This window comes from Rhodnius prolixus, unplaced genomic scaffold, assembly GCF_049639745.1.
Source record: "Rhodnius prolixus isolate KJV_2025 unplaced genomic scaffold, Rpr scaffold_1, whole genome shotgun sequence".
Classification (NCBI taxonomy): domain Eukaryota; kingdom Metazoa; phylum Arthropoda; class Insecta; order Hemiptera; family Reduviidae; genus Rhodnius; species Rhodnius prolixus.
In genome coordinates this window covers 28,637,376-28,660,760 of record NW_027411581.1, presented here as the reverse complement: position 1 = coordinate 28,660,760, position 23,385 = coordinate 28,637,376, and the positions used below count along the sequence as shown (strand labels likewise).

Below are 23,385 nucleotides of genomic sequence, written 5' to 3'. Positions count from 1 at the left end.
AAATAAACTTAATTTTTTTGGTAGTTATTTGTTGCCATTTTTTGTTCTATCGCGACTTTTTACAAGATAAAAAATTCTAAGAAATTTAAAGGGAACAATTTCTTTGGCCCGCAGTTTGTATCACCTAAATGTGCAGTTTGGCGCATTATTCTCTTTATAGACAGGTATGTGGAACTCAAAAAAGTCAGCTGAATTCTATATTTTTGCCACTAAGAGAGGTTATAAGTAAAGTTAGAGATTTGGTGCAAAATAAGAAAGGAGAAGAAATGTAGTGCAAAACTAAAGGACATATCGTCTGCCAAATCTTAGAGGTGAGGGAACCTCTGTTTTCGCACAGAAAAAGGCACTTCTGTCCGTTCATCCTTGAACAACTGCTATCTTTGAAGGATTGCAACGATACACTATGGTAGAGGGCTTAAATTGGCTAATATAAATGAACAAAGAAAAGTCACGGGCCTCATCTACTTTATTCAAACAATTCTTGAATATTTCAAAGCACTTGAGAATTTTATTTACAATAATTATTATCAATTATATTATTTCTTGATTCTGTCAGCTTTCATTCCTGTAAGATCTCGTATAAAATGTTTAGCTGCTATTAACTTGGCTTAGAAGCCAAGTGATACCCATGACAAGAAAAAAATTAATTTAAAAAAAAATAATTCTACTTGGTTAATCAGAACTGAATGTATTTATACACAGGGTGACCAGAGTTATATGCTCCACCCACTTTTTTTTTTAACGGCGGGAAATTCCGAAAAAATAAAAAACACGTATTTAATCATTTTTAGTCTAGTTTATTTTCAGTGATTGGCCCACTTTTTTAAACCCTTGTATCTCGAGATACAGCATCCAACTTTTGTTTTTCAAAAGGAACGTTATATTTTTTGTTGCATATTTTAATAGTATTTGAGCTCCTAAAAACAACAAAAAAAAATTTTTTGAAATCGGTTAGGTTTTTCAAAAGTTATGGTAATTTAAAATATGAAAAACAAATTTCAATTTACTGTCAAAATTACGTTGTTTTTTTTTTAAGAATCTACTCAAACTGGGCACAACCAACGGATAGGCAAGCCAAAACTCTGGACTCCCACGCTCTGCTTGTAGCAGCACTTATGGTGGCGAAGTCAAGATCTAGGCAGGCTAGAGTTATTCGACGTTTCAGATCTCCGACTGAAGCCACGGGATTAAGGATACTTTACACTTTATTTTTTTAAGTACCACCACAAAAAATAGTCCATTTGGGTTAAGTCCGGAGATCGAGGTGGCCATTGGATAGGACAATGAGTTCCTAAGCACTTTTCCTGGAAATTTCTGTCCAGGTAACCTCGAACAACTCTCGCATTATGTGCCAGGCAACCATCTTGTTGAAAATACATATCTAGCCGACGTTGTAGAGGAACTTCTTCAAGCAGAACTGGCAAAATGTCTCTTAAAAAAAAGTTGGATACCTTTCACTAGTTAAGTTCCCTCTGTAGAAGTATGGGCCGATTAGTAGATTGCCTATAACTCCACACCAAACGTTTGTAGAAAAAACAACCTGAACGCCGAATAACTCTAGCCTGCCTAGATCTTGACTTCGCCACCACAAGTGCTGATAAAAGCAAAGCGTGGGAGTCCAGACTTTTGGCTTGCCTATCTGTTGATTGTGCCCAGTTTGAACAGATTCTTTAAAAAAAATAACGTAATTTTGACAGTAAACTGAACTTTGTTTTTCATATTTTAAATTACCATAACTTTTGAAAAACCTAACCGATTTCAAAAAAAAATTTTTTGTTGTTTTTAGAAGCTCAAATACTACAAAAATATGCAACAAAAAATATAACGTTCCATTTGAAAAACAAAAGTTGGGTGCTGTATCTCGAGATACAAGGGTTTAAAGAAATGGGTCAATCACTGAAAATAAACTAGACTAAAAATGATTAAATACGTGTTTTTTATTTTTTCGAAATTTCCCGCCGTTAAAAAAAAAAGTGGGTGGAGCATATAACTCTGGTCACCCTGTATATGCAGCTATATATTTATTTTAGAGTTAAAATGGTATTTGGAATTCTAAATATGAGTAATTCTAGGTTTAGAAATATATTATTTCAAATTGAAACATAAAACTTATTTATTAATTTCAGAAACTAATTAAATATAAATTGTATTACCAGATGCTTCAAATTCTTAAACAAATAGATTAACATTCTTATTTTGACAGAAAAAAGCCAACAACTTTAAAAAAAAAAGTGTGAGAAATATTTAACTGCTTCTGGCAGCTAAAAAAATGCAACCTTATGTATAAAATTATTTTTGATACATTAGGCATCAACTGCTCTAAAAATAATTCTATAAAAGCACTAATTTACCGTAAAATACGACAAAATTAACTCTCAACTGAAACTTTTCAGCAATACTAAATCAAAATGGCAATCAAAAATTTGGTTTATACGTGAATTTAAAGCCCAAATATGTTCTATTTTTAATTTTTAAGCTCCAGAAAATCGGAAACATATTGCTGCCCAATGCCCTTTGTTCGCTCTCTCAGAAATTGCTATGTACCTTTTATGACGTGATATCAACTAGGGCATTTCAGTACATATGTTGCTGCAACTTAAAAATATGGTTGTATGTAACATAAATTGTTTTAAAATAAGAACATTTTTAACTAAAAATTCTTACGAAGTACAAATGAATACCAACGTTTTAAAGTATCCGTCCATTTAGGACATCAATATAAAGGTGTACGTGAACATATCGGACCCTCTTTTATATAATAATAATTATTTGACATGCATCCGCGTGTGCGGCAACGGAGCGGTGAGTGAGATGTCGAGCGAGCTTAGAGCGCCTAAAAACAAGTTCAAGAGTCGACTAAAAGCAAATGATGACGTGCGTGCCGCTATGAGTAATCTCATCAATCAGGATTACCCATCTTGTTAAGAAAATGCAAGCTCAAAAAGCAAATTAATGTAACTGAAAACATAATCACGATGTTAATTGAAGTTTATTTTTAAAATCTAAAAGTAGTTCATTGTGGTATTGAACTTTGTGGTCCCTGCTAACAAGAGAGAGAGAGATATTAAAATGGTCCCTAGTCTTAAAAAGGTTGGAACCATTGGTCTAGTGGGTGGTAAGCACCATGAAGATGACTTGAGGTAAGTATAAGAATCTTTAATTCTGCATTACATTAGAAGGATGAAACCGGAAATATAATGTTCAAAACATCTTTATTTTGGACATTTTTACTATATCAAATTTTATTGCATTATTCTATAATTTATCAAATACCTATGGGGGAAAACTTAGTAAAAAAAATTTAAATAGTGTTTTTCCTAGAAATAATTACCAAAAACGATTGGCTAATCTCATTGGCGAACGGAATGTGTGGGTAGGCGGACTACAGCTGATGAGTTTTTATATATTTTTTTATATAGTTTTTATATTTTAGTTCTTGCGGACCAAAGGTTGAGAACCACTGCACTAGTCACAGATAATTGCATTCATTACACTTATTATGAGCGCGCTTCTGGGTCAAGGCCAGAAGGGCCAGGGCTTTAAAGAGGACAAACAAAAGACACCCCTGCAGATGAAGATGGAGGAAAATTGATGCTGAAGAGATGAATATATAAAGTAAAGGATACAGCTATTAACAAATAGCTGTAATTCTCTAATAGCTTTAATACAAAAAAACGCACTACTACTTCTCAAGAAGAAAGCTACCAAACTGGAACGCTCTAACAAAACAATCGTGTCCTGTGTAACGTCCCAATATCACAAACCACCGCGACGCCCGCTGGATCGCTGCCCGCCGTAAACGACCGCTTTCTGTGTGCCTAAGGCCTAATGCTAAAAGGAATACAATATTTTAAAGATAACTAACAAATAACAGTAAATCTCAAATAAATCTTATACCTAACTACATTTTTCTTCATAGTGCGTATTTACCGCTGGAGATTGAAAATTTCGTTGTAATTATTACACTTATATCACTAATGTAATTAAGAATCAAAAAAGTTAACGAAATATTTTCCAGAAGTAAAAGAAAGCAAAATCTAGATAATTGAATGAAAGTAAAAGAGCACCATTTTATATACTGGATAACTGTGCTTTTATTGGTGAGGGAGTGGCTTACAGCGTCCTACGTTATCAGCTACACTCCGCCTACCAACATATCCCGTTCGCCAATGAGATTAGCCAATCGTTTTTTGGTAATAATTTCTAGGAAAAACACTATTTAAATTTTTTTTACTAAGTTTTCCCCCATAGGTATTTGATAAATTATAGAATAATGCAATAAAATTTGACATACTAAAAATGTCCAAAATAACATCATCATTTGCTTTTAGTCAACTCTTGGACTTGTTTTTAGGCGCTCTAAGCTCGCTCGACGTCCCACTCACCGCGCCGTTGCCGCACACGCGGTCGCATGTCAAATAATTATTATTTTAAAAAGGTTAAGTGTTTCGCGGACCATATTTTAGTTCTTGCGGACTACAGGTTGGGAACGACTAGTCTTGGTTTACCGTGATATCAAACTTTGGATTAGCCACGTATAGCTCTGTTCCTACTCTATTCTCCTCAGAGGGCGGACAGTGAACCATACAAAGTCGCCTGACATTAGCGGTCAATGGTTCAAAGTTTTTCTATTATTTGGAATGAGAATTTCAAGAGGATTAGCAATGCTAAAATTTATGAATTGTAGTAACGGAGAACAGTAAAATACCGTGTCTGTATCCAGTTCCGTAGCATTGTTATGCTTCACTGTGACTGGAGCAAATGCGAGCTTTTCCTTTCAGTAAGCAAGTTGCCTCCTTGGAGGTAGCTATAGAGTGGAAGTTAATGGGTGAGAAATGGGCAAATCAGATACTTTAGTACTAATATTTTTCAAACGAATAAAAACTTAACTCACGAACTAGGTACCTCCCACTAACAAATTCACGCTCATAACGAAGCGCAAGGCCACCTCAAAAGTTCTTAAGATTATTCAATTTACAAAATTAAAAGTCTCTAACAGAAAAGTGTTTAACTGCACAAAAGAAAAAAATTGTTATAAGTCAACCACTAAACCACACCTAATTGGTGCATAACGGTCTGTAATTATGTTTCAGTTACATTGGAGCTGGGCTGAGAATTGGCCGCCCTGCTTGGTTGGACTAGATTACGTGGCCACCACCACAATCCAATTCAACCAAATAAAGTCTCGTTAATTCTTACTGTTGTTGGGAAACATTGTAAAAATTTACTAAAAGCTCTTAATGCGGATATTACTCACTAGGAATTCGTAGAGTTCTAGATTAAGTATTAGATTATCAGATTTTGGCAGATATAGGCATGCCATAATCAGGGGCGGCTTAACCTATAGTGCAGGGTGTGCAATGCACACGGGCGCCGCCGTCTCAGGGGGCGCCGCGGCGCTCCCTAAGACAGCTAAGAGCATCGTCTTGGACCATCATGGTACAACAATGATATGACAGAAGCGGCTAGCCAGCGCGGTGGCGGCAGTTATCAAACGCGAGCGCCCTATAGGCGGCTTCTTTTTCGAACATTTTGTTTCAACTCGAAATAAACCTTACTTCATGTATTTAAAGTTTAGAAGCGGCCAGACAGCGCGGCGCCGGTAGTGCGGCGGTGTCAAACGCGAGCGGCTCCTTTTTCGACCATTATGTTCAACTTAAAATCAACCTTATTTCACGTAATTAAAGTTTATACTCGCGTAAGGCGGCATTGCTATCAAAAGCACGTGCCGTCGCCCGCCGGCACGCGTTTGATCAACAAGCCGGCAATCATTGCGAATTCTTATTATGAAAAAACTTTCTTGTTACGAGGGCAAAGTTAATAGTTATAGCCGCGGGGGTAGTCAGGCTTAGGGGGCGCCAGGGTTTCATTGCACACGGGTGCTACACGAGCTAGAGCCGCCCCTGGCTATAATCCTTGTGAACCTACCAATTCACAAATGGAGTATCAAATTTCGGAATTACAAAAACTTTAATTTTTTGAGTCTCTTTTGGTCAAAACCTTGAAAATTAAACAAAAAATTAAGAAACTAAACTTTTTTGTTTTATTTACTAAGAATGGCTTACTGGCTTTGATTAGCCGAAATTTCAACTAGATCTTTAGAGATTTTTTTTTGTATTGTTGATCCATAAAACTACCAAGAACTTTCAAAATCAATTCCCTACATTTTAAGATTTTTTTCTTAGCTAATTTACGATTTTCTTTAAACTTCCGTCTATTGCATTCATAAAGAAATACATCTCAATTCGAAATATCCCAGTAAGGCAACTTTTGAGTGTGAGGGGTGGGGACAGAAGTCTGTATTTGTCTAAATAATTTGACAAAGGATTTCCTTTCCAAAGGGTGTAATTTATATAAAATTAATAGAAATATCTTCTTCTTTTTTTTTTGAAATTTTTTCAGAGAACATTTTAGTAGAGGTTAAAATAAAATTTAATTAAGCACAGATAAAATTTTACATTGGACTTCCTCGTAAGAGATCTCTAATTCAAATCCATCTGTGCGCTTTTCTCTTCCTAAGTGCCTCTTACATCTTACAGTCCGATGTCTGTAAGAAAGAACATCTTCCGGAGGCCGGCAGTGCTCTGAGAAAGGCTTCGGCTAAAGACCTAAGTTGATAACGTGTGTTAATTTAAAAAAAAAAATGAGGGAGGTAAAGTCATTAAACTTTTTCCAGCAAATTTTATAAAGTAAAAGAAAATGTATAGCATAAAAATATTGCAATGTTGGACATGGTATATTAATTAATTGTACATTAATCTCAACAATATGTTTAAATTGTGCTGTTGTGTACACCTAAGTGAAATATCAATTTTGAACTGTCTGGGATTTTCCGTTTTTGAGTGCGATCAGTACGGACAGTCACCAATTGCTCAATTTACAAATACAATGCCCAATTTTCAGACCATTTTGTTAAATACAAAGAGAAACTCAAAACGGATATTTATTTATTTATTTACAATACGGGCAATCACCCTGTTACAAAGAAATATAATTTAAAGTAACACTTAATAATAACATATAATAATTTATAGAATATACATGTACGTACATACGAGGGTCGTTTGAAAAGTCCGTGCAAAGTCAGAGAGATAGCACCACTGGCGCGTATCGAGGTAATGTTTAGTTAGTAGCATCTCTTGGAAGAACACACACCGAGTTTCAACCAGATCGGTCTATTTCTTTGTGTTTGGCATTCGTTTGAATCGAGGAAGTCGAGTGATTTTCAAAAAATGGACGAAAAAGAATTTCGTGTGTTGATTAAACACTACTTTATGAAAGGCAAAACGCCTCAGGAGACTAAAGAGAAACTTGATAAACATTATGGTGACTCTGCACCTTCGATTAGAACAGATTATAAGTGGTTTCAAAATTTTCGGAGTGGCCATATGGGCACAAGTGACGCTGAACGTTCTGGACGCCCTGTTGAGGTTACTACTCCAGAAATCATTGATAAAATCCATGATATGGTGATGGATGACAGAAGAGTGAAGGTGCGTGAGATTGCTAGTGCTGCGGGCATCTCGAATGAACGGGTACATAATATTTTGCATCAACATTTGGACATGACAAAGCTATCCGCAAGATGGGTGCCGCGATTGCTCACGCTTGACCAAAAACGAAATCGTGTGAAGTGTTGCAAGGACGGTTTGCAGCTGTTCCAGAAGAATCCGCAGGACTTTAAGCGTCGTTTCGTCACTGTGGATGAAACATGGATACATCACTACACTCCTGAGACCAAAGAACAATCTAAACAATGGGTTACCAAGGGGGAATCTGCGCCAAAAAAGGCGAAGACCGTTCCTTCGGCCGGAAAGATTATGGCGACTGTCTTTTGGGATTCGCAAGGAATAATCCTCATCGACTATCTGGAAAAGGGTAAAACTATTACAGGTGCATATTATTCATCGTTATTGGACCGTTTGAAAACCGAGCTGCAAGAAAAACTCCCACGATTGGCCCACAAAAAAGTCCTTTTCCATCACGACAACGCACCAGCTCACACCTCAGCAGTTGTGGTCGCAAAATTAATGGAAATAGGGTTCCAACTCGTTTCACATCCTCCCTATTCTCCAGACTTGGCTCCCTCGGACTACTATTTGTTCCCCAATATGAAGAACTGGCTGGCGGGAAAAAGATTTTATTTAAACGAGGAGGTGATTGCAGAAACGAATGGCTATTTTTCAGACTTGGACAAATCCTATTATTCGGAAGGGATCAACAAACTAAAGCAGCGTTGGACGAAGTGTATAAGCCTAAAAGGAGACTATGTTGAAAAATAAAAAAGGTTTACCCCAAAAAATTAAGTAGTTTTTATTTTTGCACGGACTTTTCAAACGACCCTCGTATAGTCGTAGAATAGAAATAAAAATAAAATATTGACATACTTAATAGATATACTTTAAAAATAGATAAACTTTACTTAATTAATAAATCTTAATGATATCACAAATAACTGGTAAGAAGTTTTCCTTAGTACCAATCATTGCAAAATCAGTTATTTAACAAACGTTTCAATTCGATCATGTTGGTGTTAAATAAATCAAAATCAGCGGGTAGATGATTAACTTGATCCGCAACTCTTGGAAAATAATTGAACTTACGATAATTAGTACCATGGCACACTTTAGAAAACATTTGTCTTTGTCTAGTACTGTTTGTTGGCACATGAAAATTTAACAATGATAACAGTTCAGGACAGTATATTAACAGTTCAGGACAGTATATTAACAGTTCAGGACAGTTAATATTATTATTTAGTTTTTTGAAAATAAAAATTAAGTCTGTGGCTTATCTGTGGATATCTGCAGTGAAAACTCAAAACCTCAAATCTATGTGGATAATGGTACTTTAAGCGACTGAGGAATTATAGATACATACAAGTAGATTAAGAGAAAGCAAAAACTTTAACTGGTTGGGTAAGGGTATTTAGTAGTAGACCTGCTTTATTAGTCGAACGATACTTTCCGTTATCTTAGGAAATATTATTTTTTAAGTTCTTTTAAATAAAAGATTAACCTTTTACACATTATCTCTACAATAAAAGGATATTGGTGACTTTTGCAATAATCATCTATCCAATATTGGCCGTGAAAATTTATCATTTTTATTGTTTAATTAAATTTGGAAACACTTAATGAATGAATTTCGTCCGAAACTTCCTAAAAGATTGTGATATTAAATGTGTTAGTCAGTAAACATTTTTACAAGTATAACAAAGAACACGTAAATAAAGTGCAAAATAAACAAATAAGAATAGAAATAATATAACGAAACATATACATAACTAATGACATAACAAATGTACAAATTTGTGCGCAACTTATAGAAATCAATGGACCATGAAGGATGGCAGATTAATATTATTCTTAAGAAATGCATCCATAGCAAGCTATAAAGACCTTTCCTATCTTAGTACCTTTTATTTCCGTCGTTATAAATTCTGATTGTAAATAGTGTGAAATGCGATTACGGAAAGCTGTTATGTTAGCAACGCTTTTTATTTTGGTAATTTTTTTTTTAACTATTTGGTAATGTATTGAAACATTCCAATAGCTTTCAAAGTCAAAGGGAAAGTGTTACCGTTATCAGACTGAGCAACCTTGAACGATATTTGAAAATAGTTGGCCTTTACTCCAGTCCATCCCGTTACCTAATTCTCTTCACCTACATATTTTTTTTCTCCTTGTTGTGATTGTTAATTTCTAAAATTATGAGAAGATAATAAAGAACGGAAAATCTGTTATGTCTTAGAATGTTATTAGGTAATTGCTTCTTAAGCTGTAAGGCATCACACTTTTACAATTGGTGATTTTTAGAAATTTAGATTTGACATAGAAAAGATTGGAATCGGAGATTCGGAAGATAAAATTAAACATTTTTAACCGGTGATCAAATTATAATCTCGCAATTGTCGAATTAGTTAAACAAAGTCTTCAATAACCGTTCTGGATTTTAAAAGCTTTATTTAAAATAATTTAAACATGGATCCTTGACTCCCTTGTCCAGATAATAAGGCTAGTAAGACAAAATAAAGTGCTGCATATGCTCAGAGTGCACTAAGCTTTATCTAAAATGAAAATATCCAGAAATGGGCAAATATGGTAGCTGGAAAAATAAGAAAGCACATTCAAAGTCATCAAAGACATAACTGCCCTCATTTCTAAAGAACCTACTAATTCCTTTCCTACGAACTACAAGTTCACACATAACGTGTACTTCTGTGTTGTTGTTGTTGTTTTTTTCTTCAGATTTTGTATTCTGTCTTTCAAAAACAAATGATAACTTTTGCAATCAAAATATGTAAAAAAAGTGAAATTGCTGTCTTTGAGGAATAAATGATTGGCAGTGTAGTGCTAAATATTAGTAGCTGAATAAACAAATCACAATTTTATTTGAATCAATTTCATTCTAAGGCCTTCTTGATTTTATTAATATTTTCCAGTATAAATCAAATATACAATTTAATAATCATGTATACTTTAACATAAGATAAGATTCTAATAGGGCGGCCCAAGGCCTACGCCATTGCGACCCCTTAGGATATATTGTGGCTCCCCTCCTCTAGAGCTCACTCTCCAGACCCGTCCTTTTAATCTGACTCTTAATTCTGGAGAGCCGCTCCTGGGTAAAGCTCTCAGGACTTGGTTTTTCTCCCAGAGAAGTAACATCCTTAGCCAGACAAGCCCTTCGCCCTGCACAACACGTCCAATGCCGTTTCCTCCTAATCCTCCTAATCCTGACAGAACCTACAAAGGCAATCTTCTGTCAGGCTCATGCGATGCATGTGCTTCCTGAGCCTATAGTGGCCAGTCAATGCCTATTGTAGTGGCCTACAATTATCCTAGTAACTATACAGCCTTGACGGATCAAATCTGCAGTCAGCTTTGGCGAGTAGCCTCTAAGGAACTCCTCTCTGCCCAGTGCTGGCCAACCACCACTCCTGAGACATCCTCTGCACCCATAATTTAATGGGCGCACTCTTAAGGCACTTTGAAACCCCAAAGTGCCAAAGTTCCGGGCCAATGAAGTCTCCCGCAGCGCCTTCACGGGCAAGCGAATCTACCAAGTTTCCTTTTTATCCTGAGTGACCGGGTACCCTCACAGAAAAACCTTATTTTGGTCAATGATTTCCGCCAGGGCACCCAGACAGTCCCATAACAGCCTAGAGACAACGGCCCTTGCAACGCCTTGAATGATACGTATATGTGCAATGGGGGCAAATTTAGTAAAACCTAAATTTGCCGCAGTAGGGGATGTCTTTATGGCACCCGTTGCACAAACTTTATCATTAAACAAAAAATCAACTTTTACATTAAAAAACAAAAAAAAAGACAAAAATCTAATTCATGTTATGATAAAAATGACTAACAATGTTTTTCCAGAAATGAGCTGTCATTCACAATTTGACAAGAAATACTGTTTCAGTTACTTACAAGGCCAACAATGATACACCAAAGCACAACGTGTTATCCATTTCAATCAAATTTGAGATGGTAGAAACACCAATGTTGCAGAAATAAACGCATAAACGTATACTTTTAAAAAATAAACAAAATAATGTGAAGGAGCTATTTCAAAGAAAAAATATTGTACAATACTGCTTCACTGTAAACCAATATATGGCATATAAAGAAAATATGTATGAACGCAATAGCTCAATTTTTTTTACATGCATTATTCTTCTACAAATGCTTTGCTGATAATGAATGAACTATCGCAATTGTTATATTTAAAATGAATAGAAAACTATATATGTATCAAGGGACAAATTCTCAAAAACTACTCAACTTTCTCGGAATTTTAAGATACAGTACAACGTTTATCCAAAGTTTAAAAATAATTAGTAACCTGAAAATTTAAGACTATTTTTTCAAACCTTAGCAACAGGTAAAAACGTTCATCAAACTGCGTTAGAGATCTTTGACCAAGAAATTTAAATTGAAATTGCGAATCATTTCTTAGCTTAGAGAATTTTGCTAATTTGGTGTTATGGTCTTTATAGTTCTCGCATGTAATAGGAAGCATGCGTTCTTCATCATGCATTGGCTTTCCACAATCAAATACAGGATCCGCTGTTCTACACCTCTGAAAAGTACTATCTCCGGACTGTTGGTATTAGAAGGGATAATAGGGCTTTGCCCTATTAAAGCAATTAACATTGCTTTAAAGGTTAATTCGACTTTTCTCTCTATTCGATTTCATGAGAAGGAACGATCTTTACATCACCCTCGAAAAGACTTGTTTACTCACTGAATGCATCTTTGTTTTGCAATCAAGGCATTTGACAGCGCAGTGCTAAATGGTCTTAGCTAAAAAAGAAATAACAATTTTACTCAAATCAATTTCATTCGAAGGCCTTCATGAATTTGGGACGTCCCAGTAGGTTAACATCTTATTCACAAGCCACCTTGCTCAATGCCTGCCCGTAATTTAGGGGCGAATTTTTGTTTATGTATCTGTTAACATGTGAAGTACATGTGGCGGGGAAGGGTGCTTGAAGTCCAGTTGGTCGCTATTTACGACACCCTGGACAGAAGTAAGAAGATTCTGTCTGCGAGCCTGAGAGGCGTTTGCTCCGTAATGTAATAATTTTGTATTATTTCGGAAGCAACTGTCACACATTTGACCACAAAAAACACACTAATTCTAGTTATTTGTACAATGTAAGTCTACTTCAAAACTATCATTAGAAGATCTACGCGAACTAAATTTTCTCTTAGAGGGAAAAGAGGGAGGGTAATAATTCAAAATTCAACTCGTCCCTTGTGGCTGCCTACATTAGCTGACTTACACTGCTACCGTGTTTGGAATGTGAAACTACATGAAACCTACCTTTTACCCAACTAACAACTAACAATGTAAAAGGCGGGAAACTGTGATTGAAGTGGAATTTCGGTAGTTCTAATTATTAAGGAAATTTGAAGGTATTGAAATTTTTCTATCAGCGAAATCCTAGAAATACTTAGCTCCCAATCGTAATTACATCCAGAGCTAATGTTGGTAATGTAATAATAGTTTTAATTTTTTCAGTTATTTTTATTATATCTGTTATTCATTACATTATTAATCACTAAAATTGCGAATTGATTGATTAGCCGTTTCTAAAATGAAGTTAATAAAGTTTTGTTCATTGTTTTTGGTGACTGATGTCGTTTGTCCACAAATATTTAAGTCAAACAAATCTACTCAGAGAAACCAAACATCATAAAAATCAACCACACTCAGTTCATAAGCAGACAGAACAGTAGATAAACCAACTTTATAATTAAGTAAATATATACTGTCAATAAGTCCTGAAGATGACTAGCCCCTAGGTAAAAGCTCGGCAAAATTATAAAAAAGTAATGACTGAAATTGGCATTATTCTATCTTCCTTCGGAAGTTAATGATGTTGATTCTATAAAACTTACAGTTCTTTAAATAACTATCTCATTCAGAATTAATGGTAACGTGCCTTTTCATATTAGGAGAAACATTTATTTCAATATTTGCTACCCCAAATTTTATCTTTATAAAATATTTATAATTCAAAATTGAAAATTTTTATTGAATTGGCAGACAGCTGTTATGTAACTTAATAGCTGAAAAAAAAAAAAATTAAGTCCGAAATATAACTCTATTTTCAGCCTTCAAATCATACAAATTATTACTCGCTGAATTATTTTTATTTTTAGAATTGCTTTGAACTTCGATTTTCCGAAGTTCACTAGCCACTAGATAAGTGTTAATTTGCTTTAAAATTGTAGGTATTGTACTTACGGGTTGAATACATTGTTAACTCATTTCCAAAATTTTTCGTCGGCTACTTTAATCCAATATACCTAAATTATGATATGTATATAAATATAGTTCAAATATTCTAGTAATATTTATTGTCTTTTACAGAGAAAGAATGGCTCACAAAAACAACAAACTTAAGCAGAAGAATGATGGAAAACAATTGGGTCGTTTATTTTCAGAACCACCTACCTTATCACCGTTCAGGGCCACGTATTTTTTTTGTTCGAATGGTTGCATATGTCCAGAGGATAATGATAATGTAAGAGACTTGATGAAGAGGAATAATTTATAAATAGAACAAAATTAAATTCTACAATTATGAAGGAGTAGCCACAGAATTTAAGAAACCATCTCGCTTTTTTTAATAAAAGACTTCACCTCTTTAGATGTTGCTGGTCGGAGTATGGCCTGTAAGCTATACAATACATCACTAAAAATTTGAAATAATTGTGAAGTAAAAGCTTTTTATTTATTGCGCTAAGATAACTAAAGTTAAGCTCACTTTAAAATCGTGTTAAACTCTGCCTATGGATTTTCGTATGTAATAATAATAACTAGGTATAGTGCACCACATGCGTCTTAACATCACCTTTGTGGTAGCATGGTTCATTATTATTATCATTATTATGATTATTTTTTTAATGATTTAAGGCGCGTTAACATCTAAGGTTATTGGCGCCAGGAGCTTTTTTCAGTGCACTGCCGGCCTCCGGACAGTGTTCTCTATTATTATTATTATTATTATTATTATTTAGACTGGTTCCTGATTTTCATCCATCTGAGTTCGTTTGTTGGTTTCATTTAAAGGCAATGTCTTCAAATTCCAAAGATTTGTGGGACACTTCAAAACTTCGTTGAATCAATTTAAAGAACTTGATTCTTGCCTAAACCGGTCGGAATTAAAGAGCAGAAGCATGCTACAATGGAAAGCACAATATAATTGCGATCGAAATCCCTCAAATTAAATTAATTCAGCTATTCAAGTGCATTACCTAAGAGAAAAAACACTTTTAATTTTATTAAAACTAAAACTTATTCTTCAAGTAAATTTTTATCCATGAGTATTAATATGGCAGATTTTGTTGTAGACATCTCTTGAAGTAAACAAAGCCGTTGATTTCAACATTATGAGAATTATATCACTCAACTGTTGGGATTCCCTCTTGATTCCTTTAGAAGTGTACGTTACATCTGGAGGTTGCCTTAGCTCGATGACTTTCAAGGCCCTGCTTCATTCAGTTAAAGTAAGTTAAGCAAACAATTGCTTCGAACTGTTTTGTTTACTCATATATTGTACAAAATTATATAACTGGTTACTTTCGACGGTTCAGTCCCACCTGAAAAAATATGCATTTACTTTATACAAATTAAGTATACATATGTACATAATGATTGAATACTTTAATTATTGTTATATATAATCATTTAATTATTCGTGTTTATTTACAGACTATAGAAGATCTTATGATTTGTTTCCGACTAATAGATATTTTAAAAATTCATAACCAACATCATCCTCCTTGCAAAAAACACAAGAAAGAATATTATAAAAATATTCTATTGGAGCCATTTAATGTCAGAATTTTATCATTTATTATTACTTTGCAATTACTTATCGTTTCCTTTTGGATTGGCGGGCAGAGAACATTTTAATTAAATCTTTTCCAGAAAACTGATGGATCTGTAAATTATAATTTCCTTTATTTAATAGAAGATATTAGCAATATTACTGAGGATTTAAGTAAAGTGGAAACAAACTCTACTAAAGAAGATAAAGTCAGAGTAGGACCAGACAAGAAAAGCTCCAAGCGTGATAAAGGATTTAAGGAAAATTTTTTGGAACCAAATGTAATGAGAACCCCTCAGAATAGAAAATCACGTTTACCTTTAACAGTTGAAGATTTGGAATCGCGAATAAATTTATATGCTAAATGCGGAGACTTTTCATCATTACCTGAATTTTCTTTAAAGGTTGAAGAACTTTTTTCTTTTCTTTTTTTTTTCATTTTAAGCATGGTTTTAGTACTTTTTAAGACCGCTTTATTTGATATTTTAAAAATTTTGTATCAGTCTTTCAAAACTATTGCTGAATTCAAATACTCTGATTAAAGGATATGAAAGAAGACAAATCATTGGAAAATAAAGCTGAGAGAGTATTCATTGTATTTCAGTTATTACTTGACATATTAGAACAGGATCTATTCGTAAGTATAAATATTAATATTTTAATGTTTGTTTTCTTGTATAAATTTTTGTTTTAATTAAGGATTACAATTTACAGATTTGGTTATTGAAATCTCGAAGGAATTACGGGGAAAAACTTAACAATCCAGAGAGTTGGCCATTGATAGCCAATATTGTTTGGAAAGATCTATCAAATATTGGGCATGTCAATGATCATTGTAAAGAAATATTGTTTATTTTTCACAAATGTCCAACAAAGTACAAACATGCTTTATCTGTAAGTTTCTAATTTTCAAATGAAAATCATAAAGGGTTTCAAAAAAGAAATGCTTTGCCAAATAAAATAGTAACTGAACCATTTTTGATCCGAAAAAATTGCATTTTGTGCAAAGCTTTTGGTTAAAATACAATAAAATTATAGGCATTTTAAAAGTTAGATTATTATTAAGGAGCGTAGGTTGTGAAACAAACTAATATCTTTCGTCAGAAACTTTTTACCGTTTCTAAAGGATATGGTCCAACAAAAATCAAAATAAAATGTTCATAATAGCTACTACATAATGCAAGAGAGCAGGTTTTGTGCGATATATTTAATTGGGAGATCCCCAGATCAAGTCCGAAATGTAGCTACTTTTTATTTTTGGTAAAATGTTAAAAGAAAGTTATCAGCCCCCGCCCGGCTTTCTAATAGTTAAATCTCGCCCGAAAAAAAAAGCTATTACTTTTTATTTACTACATTATGCTAAATTTTCAGAGATACCTCTGCTTAATTTGTGAAGTTATCAGAGTGAGTGAAGAAAATAAAGAATTGAAATTTCCGTATTTTGGAGCAAAATGCGAGGAATTTTGCAAAACTATGGCAACTATTATTTCAAGTAAGATTCATTTCTCATATTTAATATGTTATATACGTACAAGTGCCACACCAATTGTAGAACCTGTTCATCCGTTTGGGTGACTGAATATTCATCCAAAAGAAAAATAAAATACTCTTTTTTTTCACATTGTACTTATGGTGGTCTACAACTTTTATTTGAAACATTTTCTCGGAAAAAATAGATTCAGGACTCTTATTTAGTCGTCTAAAGGACTATTCGAATTTAATGTTCTGCATATTGTGCATATTCTGAATTTGATTTCAATTCCGTAACTTCAGTAAAATATTAAAATCCATTCCTTATCAGTTCCATTATTATTCCATTCCTTATCTTAGTGGTTTATTTATTTTTATGATGTTTTCCTATAAACAGCTTCAACTGTGTTCTTAAAACTTCCTTTTCTCGTAGCATTAATGTTGGCTTTACAACTTTTTGTTGTTTGAACTTTTTCAAGACAATTCGATTAAAGGGATTCTATGAAGAGGAGGTGGGTATTCTTTCTGTTTTAGTATAATGCACGACCCTGAGTGTTTTGTTTTATAAGGGGCAGTTAAGTGTCTTGATTAAATTCCGAGTTTGTAGAAAATCCCGAAACTACTGCAAGTGCCACATTTCTCAATGGATTTTTCTCTTTTCTGAGTTTTTTTTCGAAAAGTCTTCTAAATTTTCCTTAATTTCCTGTTTTAATTAAAAGATTTTTAAAATATTTTTTTCTAAGAAAATTTGTTTTAGGTAGTTTCAGGTGTGTTAAAATTGTTCCTTTTGCTCAACGACTCTAGAATCGTAGGAAGAGTAAGTCGTTCAAAGGTTTATCTTAAAATTTTATTTATTGTGCCGAGCTTTTGACCTAGGTCATCTGGCGTGTACTGTTTATAAATTGTAATTTTTGTTCTTTACATTGTGGGCGTTAACCTTAAAGAGTAACTTGAGTATTCAATACCCAATCATTTACGGCCAAAGATTAACGGTGTTGTTTATAGTACAAGCCCTTGGTTGAAAGCTCGGCATCGTAAATAAAAAAATATAATGAAAATTGCAATAATTTCTCTTCCCTTAAAATAGTATTAATACTTTTTAAGCGTGTTAACATACGAGATCTGTGGCATCCGAAACCTTTGTCAGTCCACTGCCGGCCTTAAGAACAGTCTTTCTCTCGTTACAATCAACTATTAGCGACAGTGAGCTGTACAAAACTAGGTTAATAAATTGCATTCTAATTCTTTATGGGATACAAACGTACTTTGGACATTGTTTGGGTAAAATCATTTATTTCTCTTTCAAAATTTAGAAATGTGTGACTCAAACCTTAAAAGGATGTCAGGGCTAGTTGGCAGATCCCGGGATCGTCCAGCCACAGTCCTTATTTTTTTCTTTTAGGAGCGTTTCAGCTCACACTTGGAGATTGCATCTAGACTGGTGTTTTCTGCATCGAGAAATACATTCAGACCTGACTGAGGGCGGCAATGCTCAGGTCGGACGCCAAAGATCTAATTTTTTAATTGTACCTGACATCAAATAAAGAAAAATTTAATTTTTTTTTTTTTTTTGTTTCAGATAATTCAAGTAACGAAGAAATCGTCAAATCGATAGAATTAATATTCCCCCATTGGGTAAAATATATTGTATTAAGTTACCTTCTCGATTCAACTTTGTCATCGTCATCCGTGTATTCTTTGTTATCTGTTGTAAGTAACTGTAACTGAACAAAATTTTTTACTTAATGAATTATCCATTTTATTCGCTAAATGAAATACGATAAAAAATAAAAATTAGTGGTTCTTGGCTAGATAGTACTGAAATTTTGATGTAGCATTGCAGCTTCTTTTCTTGAATTTTGACTATATCGGATTAAATTCACTGCCTGAATTTGGTTCAGACAAAGGTGATTACCTCTTTCCAAGTTAGTGCCTCCTTGATAAAAAGTTAATTCGTTAACTCGAAGTGACAGCCAAAAGTAAAGTATGAAGGTTCAGATTTCCATTTCAATTTCCAAGTTTATTTTTAAGAATTCAACAGTGGCTGCAGGAATGCCGCAGGGGAATATATTTGGCCTCTTTCGCTACTCAGGATGCACATCAGACATACCTGTACAACCCTCTAACCTACTCTGTACATATGGAGAGACACAGTCATCCTTCAAACAAGTTAGACACACTTACATAAAATTGAATCCTGAACCAAAAAGTGGCGAATTAAAATGAACCCACAGAAGTGCCAGCTTGCCACGAGTACTCTCCGGCAGGGCTCATGTCCACCTTTCTTCTTCATCAAAAATCCTCTTCCTTGCCCAGATCTGTTACGCTATCTTTGCCTCTTCATAGACAAACTACTAATGTGGAACCCTCCTACTTGACTTAAAAGACAAACAATGATAAAACGTGCGAAACTGCTTTACAGAATAATTGGACTATGCTTCAAATTGCTTATAGAACTCAACCGCTTGATATACAATACTATTCTCAAACCTATGTGGACACTGACTAGAGCTGTGGGGTTCAGCCAAACCTACAAACATACGGAATGTACAGACATTTTAATCAAAACTACTTCGACAGATAGCTGATGCTCTTTTCTACGTGACTTACCTCACTCTTTACAAACCTCAACATTCCATTCGTAAACCAACTCGCCAAGACGAAATATCAAAAGTTTCATACTGCTCTCTCTACTTGCTCAAATCCTCTCGTACTGTCTCGTCTCCTGTGACATTCCTAACAATCCTCCTCGAATCCGACTGAATCGTCAATGGCTCCGCGACTTCCTTGCAGTCTGAAGTCCATAAACATCATTAATATCTTATAGAGAGTGCTACCCTAGGTAGTTTCTCTCCTCCTGCCTTTCACGGATTCATTTATCTTATATATTCCTATTTACTTATTGTGCATATACAGGGTGAACCAGTAAGTATTGTCCATAGGCCCACTGTATGTAGTACATCTAAAGTGGAGTTCAATGACGTATTGGCCAACTTCATATTTTCCACTGTTCTTGAGTGATGTAACTTTAAATTTGTTTTCTAAAATCAATACTTTTTTCCAATAAAAATGTTATTACTCAGAAAGTTTTAGTTCGATTCTGATGACCCGGTTAGAAAGACAGATAAATTTTCTAAAAATTGATACCATTTTGAAGCATAAGTTATTCTCCAAACAGCCTCAATCTTCCTCCGGATGCTGAAAAAATAAAAGTAATCGAAATTTTTAAGAAAACTCATTCGGCCCTTATGTGATCATTTTTCGGCCTAGGTGCTGGCACTTTTTATAAAAGTTCTTTGTTTAATGGGCTTTCAAACGGTATACCATTTTCCAGGATTCCTTTTATCTTCGTATGAGAAATTACGTTTGTTTTACAAGAAAACGTGTTCACGAGCACTCAACAGTGTTAGTTATCAAGTTGTTTAATTCATTGAAAACTTTTTTAGATGTAGTTACCAAAAGTCAATTTTAAAGTAGGCTGTCTTAAAATAAGGAAGTCAAATTGCACTAAAAAAAAAAAAAAAATGTAAACTTTCTGAAATATTTGAAATATTTATATTAAAAAAAAAAAAAAATACATAAAATACATATTAATAAGAAATTTATTCTCTAGCTCCGAATACTTCAAAGGAATTTATCTAAAAGTGATGCACTTTCTTATGTAAGTAGTGGCATTTTTAATGTTCATTTTAACATTTTATTTTAATTTTTCATTGCTTTATTAATTTGTAGAGCCCAATACCAAAAGTAAATAAACGTAACAGGAAAAATAAAGCCAACTTGAGAAATCATACCGGTAAGCTATAAATTTATATTTTTCCTATAATACTCTCTTCATAATATGAGTTATTCAAACCTAATTTTCGTTAATCAATTTTTTAAATTTTACAATTATTTAAAGGTGATAAATGTAGCAAATGGTAGCACATAGTACTGTTTTGCTTGATGACTCATTTTTGGGTCCAGCAGTGCTTTCTGGTAAAAGTAGAGTTGTCTCTAAACAGATGCAATGGGAAGGTTTCCGGGTGCCCTAGACGTTGATCTTAAAAAACGCTGATTAGTTAAATAATAATAACAATTTTCTTCTTTTTTAAACTTCTTGATTTGAAATTAAAATAATTACCGATGAAAGTTAATGGGAAATTTGTATGCTTTAAGGTGAAACGAAATTACATAAATTGTGCAGAAACAATCAATTCGAGAAACTTGAGGAAATAATTAAATCTCCGAGCACGAATGTTAATATTCAAGATAATTATGGTTGGACTCCATTGCATGAATCTGCCAAATATAATGCTGTCGATTGCCTCAAATTATTACTAAAGTACAGATTGTCTCCTGGCAGTGGTAGTTATTAAAACTATTGTACTAAGTGAATGTTTCGTTTAAAATGTAAGTTACTTTAAAAAAAAAAAAGAAAAAAAAACATGTTTAATTTCAGTTGGTAATGATTTAATTGTTAATGTACGTTCATCTAATGGAATCACTCCACTGATGGATGCGATTTGTGCTGGAAATATATTTATAATTGAAGAACTTCTTAAGCATGGAGGTAATTTGACAAACTTTTAACTTTTCATTGTTTAATTGATAAGTAAAAAACATTTTATCTCTGCTTCTCATTCTTCCTGATTCAATGTTTTATTTCTACAGATACACATGTATGATCATATATGTTTTCAAGTTTACTACCAAAAATTTTGATCCTGGTCACTCGATCAAGTATGCTTAGAAATTTCCCACAGTAGCGGCGACCCTCTCTTGCAACAGATTCCATGCTAAAGTTTCTGTATGTTTTTGTATACAAAATCAGGATTAAATATTTAACGACAGTTTCAAATTAGAAGAAAATTGGCTGACCGAAAGTACCATTACTGAATAGGTTTTTGGAGGTCTGAGCGATTCATGTTCTAGTGAACATGTGTAACATTGATGCCACTTGCTTTTTATTAAAAATTTTAAATTTCTGGAAAATTTAACTTCGTAAACTGCTGCAAGTGGAAGTCCTATAAATGTTCACTCTACACTTAAATAAGTGTGAACATTTAAATGCTGCCTGGTGTTCTCTGAACGCTTTAAAGGCCCCGATATGTTGCTCCTGGTATGTTTAGTTATTTCAATGTTATGTTTTGAGACACACAGTCGTGAACTCTAATAACCAGTTTGTCGTCATTATTATATTATATACGTATTTTATTTCTCTTCAAAATATTACCTGTTTAGTCATTTATATTAACTAATTAATTGGCTTTCTAATAATTTCTTTTTATTTATCTGACTCAATTTTTTAGCTTGTTCAACAATTTACAATAAATCTGATTCTGGCCAGAATGCTTTGGATATGGCAGAGGGTAACAGTGATGTAAAAAATTTACTTCTAACATCCTGGAATACATGTGTGTCTACTTACCAATTTCTTAACATGAAGAATCATGAATTAGTATTATTTTATAACTTGTTAGTTTCATATTGCAAAACATTTCCCTTTAAAGATAAATGTTTGAATCAGAAAAGTATTTCTTGTGCTAATAATAACGATAATGTTTGTGGACTTGACTTCTTGCAAAAAGATAGTTTGTATTTAAATGAAATATTTCAATTATTGGAAAGATTGGTTAATTTTTCTGGAACTGTAAGCGATCATCTCAGGCTTACATATATTTATTTAAAGTTAAAACTAAATTGTTAAAACTATTTCCTATCTTAGAAGGTGAAATAGTATGTAAGAGTTGTGCCCATTAGATAAAAAGAAATTTACTAAAAAATAAAAAGTGAAAGATGTGTATTTATTGTTGCCACAGTGAACGATCTAATCAATTAAGAAAAGTAATAGAAATTTGTTAATAAATGATTATGTTTTGAGTTTGGTTACAAATAGGTATATTTTGAGTTTTAAGAGAAATTCCCTTAGCAAGAGTTGGCGAATACTTGAAACAGAAATGTGTTTTCACTCAGAAACAAAGACTTATTCCGCAGAGAAATGGTTATAAAAAATATAAACCCACTATATGTCAAATTATATATTGGGAATTACTAAATAACATGTCTCTGATGTAGGCAAACAACAACACTTTCAAAAATATAGCCAATCTGTTCATTTCAAAATCCATGTAAGAATTTATATATTTTGTAAAATTCATTGACGATCGCATAATAAAATTCTGATGTTGTTTCTTTTATTTTTTACTTTATCGTCGTACATATAGCCATCTCTCTCCTAAAGTCGGAGCCTGTGAGTCCATTTCTTATAGTGTTTTGGATTTTGTATCGAATTCTAAATACGACAAATTCTATGCAACCTGTTTTACTTTAAGTATCCAATATTTCTGTTTCAATTCACTTGTGTAAGTATAAATGTGTATACATACATATAGTGACTAAATCTTTAAGAAATCTAAAGTTTAATAAAGAGAATTACTTAAAGTTATGAAATGGTTGTTTCGTTCAGTTTTATTAATTTTATTTTCTTTTCAAGTAACAAGGCTTTCAGAGATATACTTTCTTTATTCTAGGAGACAATATTATGAGTTAATAAATGTTAAATAAAATCTGTCAGTTGAAATCTA

The 23,385-nt window shown here is 33.4% G+C and overlaps 1 protein-coding gene across 7 annotated transcripts; it reads left to right on the top strand.

Moving 5' to 3' along the window:
- The first annotated feature begins 12,795 nt into the window (after positions 1-12,795).
- Positions 12,796-22,998, top strand: LOC141458391 (uncharacterized). 7 transcript variants are annotated; one of them, XM_074136323.1, is made up of 14 exons: positions 12,796-12,926; positions 13,888-14,041; positions 14,871-15,026; positions 15,232-15,357; positions 15,451-15,753; positions 15,894-15,986; positions 16,064-16,243; positions 16,721-16,841; positions 18,399-18,529; positions 20,433-20,480; positions 20,552-20,615; positions 20,978-21,166; positions 21,261-21,371; positions 22,111-22,998. In XM_074136323.1, exons 2-14 carry the CDS (start codon positions 13,895-13,897, stop codon positions 22,506-22,508), a joined length of 2,067 nt encoding a protein of 688 aa, XP_073992424.1. In that variant the 5' UTR covers positions 12,796-12,926; positions 13,888-13,894; the 3' UTR covers positions 22,509-22,998. The 7 variants fall into 7 exon arrangements, with proteins under 7 accessions (XP_073992424.1, XP_073992433.1, XP_073992414.1 ...); XM_074136332.1 differs by having other exon boundaries at positions 12,818-12,998; XM_074136313.1 differs by having other exon boundaries at positions 12,818-13,002.
- Positions 22,999-23,385: the final 387 nt, after the last annotated feature.

Bases quoted from the DNA above. Each gene is read 5' to 3' on its own strand.
- LOC141458391 (XM_074136304.1), top strand. The intron at 15,987-16,063 runs GTAAGTATAAAT...TACAATTTACAG, and splicing joins TATTAGAACAGGATCTATTC to ATTTGGTTATTGAAATCTCG. The intron at 20,481-20,551 runs GTAAGTAGTGGC...ATTAATTTGTAG, and splicing joins AAAGTGATGCACTTTCTTAT to AGCCCAATACCAAAAGTAAA.